At 53.3% G+C, this 503-nt stretch overlaps 1 protein-coding gene across 1 annotated transcript in view; it reads right to left on the reverse strand.

The window, feature by feature from the left end:
* Positions 1–503, reverse strand: part of LOC119594592 (ankyrin repeat domain-containing protein 11-like) — a gene marked incomplete in the record, with an annotated part of 34,234 nt that overhangs the window by 3,781 nt on the left and 29,950 nt on the right. The window contains 1 exon segment of the mRNA XM_037943633.1: positions 3–397. Within this exon segment, the coding sequence (XP_037799561.1) occupies positions 3–397 (395 nt within the window).

Here is a 503-nt window from a genome sequence, read left to right on the forward strand (position 1 = left end):
ACCTTGACTGCTGTAATGCCCTCCTTAGAATCTCCTGTGCCCTCCTTCTCCTCGCCTGAGCTGGTGTTGACGACATAAGGCAGACGGTTGCTGGAACTCTTGCCGTTCCTGGTGTTGGGCTCCTGCTCGGTGCCTCCCCCAAGCACAATCTTAAGGGGGGGCACCTTGGGTCCAGCGCCAGAGCTTGACTCGCTCTTGCCGTCATCCTCTGTGTCACTACTCTCTCCCCCAGTCTTGGTACTTGGCGGTTTGGGGCTGTTGGCTGCTGAACCCATGGGGCTCTTGCGCTCCCCTGATGCCATGCCTGCACCTGTTGTGCACTGCTTGGTCCCCCCAACCCCACTGCTGGCGCTGCTGTTCCCCCGACCTCCTGACTTCACTCCTTTCTCAGAGTTGCCTGTAAATGTGTAATTGCAATTATGGAAGTAAAAGATGTATAAATAGTTCTTTAGTTAGACTTTCTCCAACTAGCCACTTTCTCAAAAACTACTAGAATGAGAAAT

The sequence above is a fragment of the Penaeus monodon genome, chromosome 34 (assembly GCF_015228065.2).
Source record: "Penaeus monodon isolate SGIC_2016 chromosome 34, NSTDA_Pmon_1, whole genome shotgun sequence".
Classification (NCBI taxonomy): Eukaryota; Metazoa; Arthropoda; class Malacostraca; order Decapoda; family Penaeidae; genus Penaeus; species Penaeus monodon.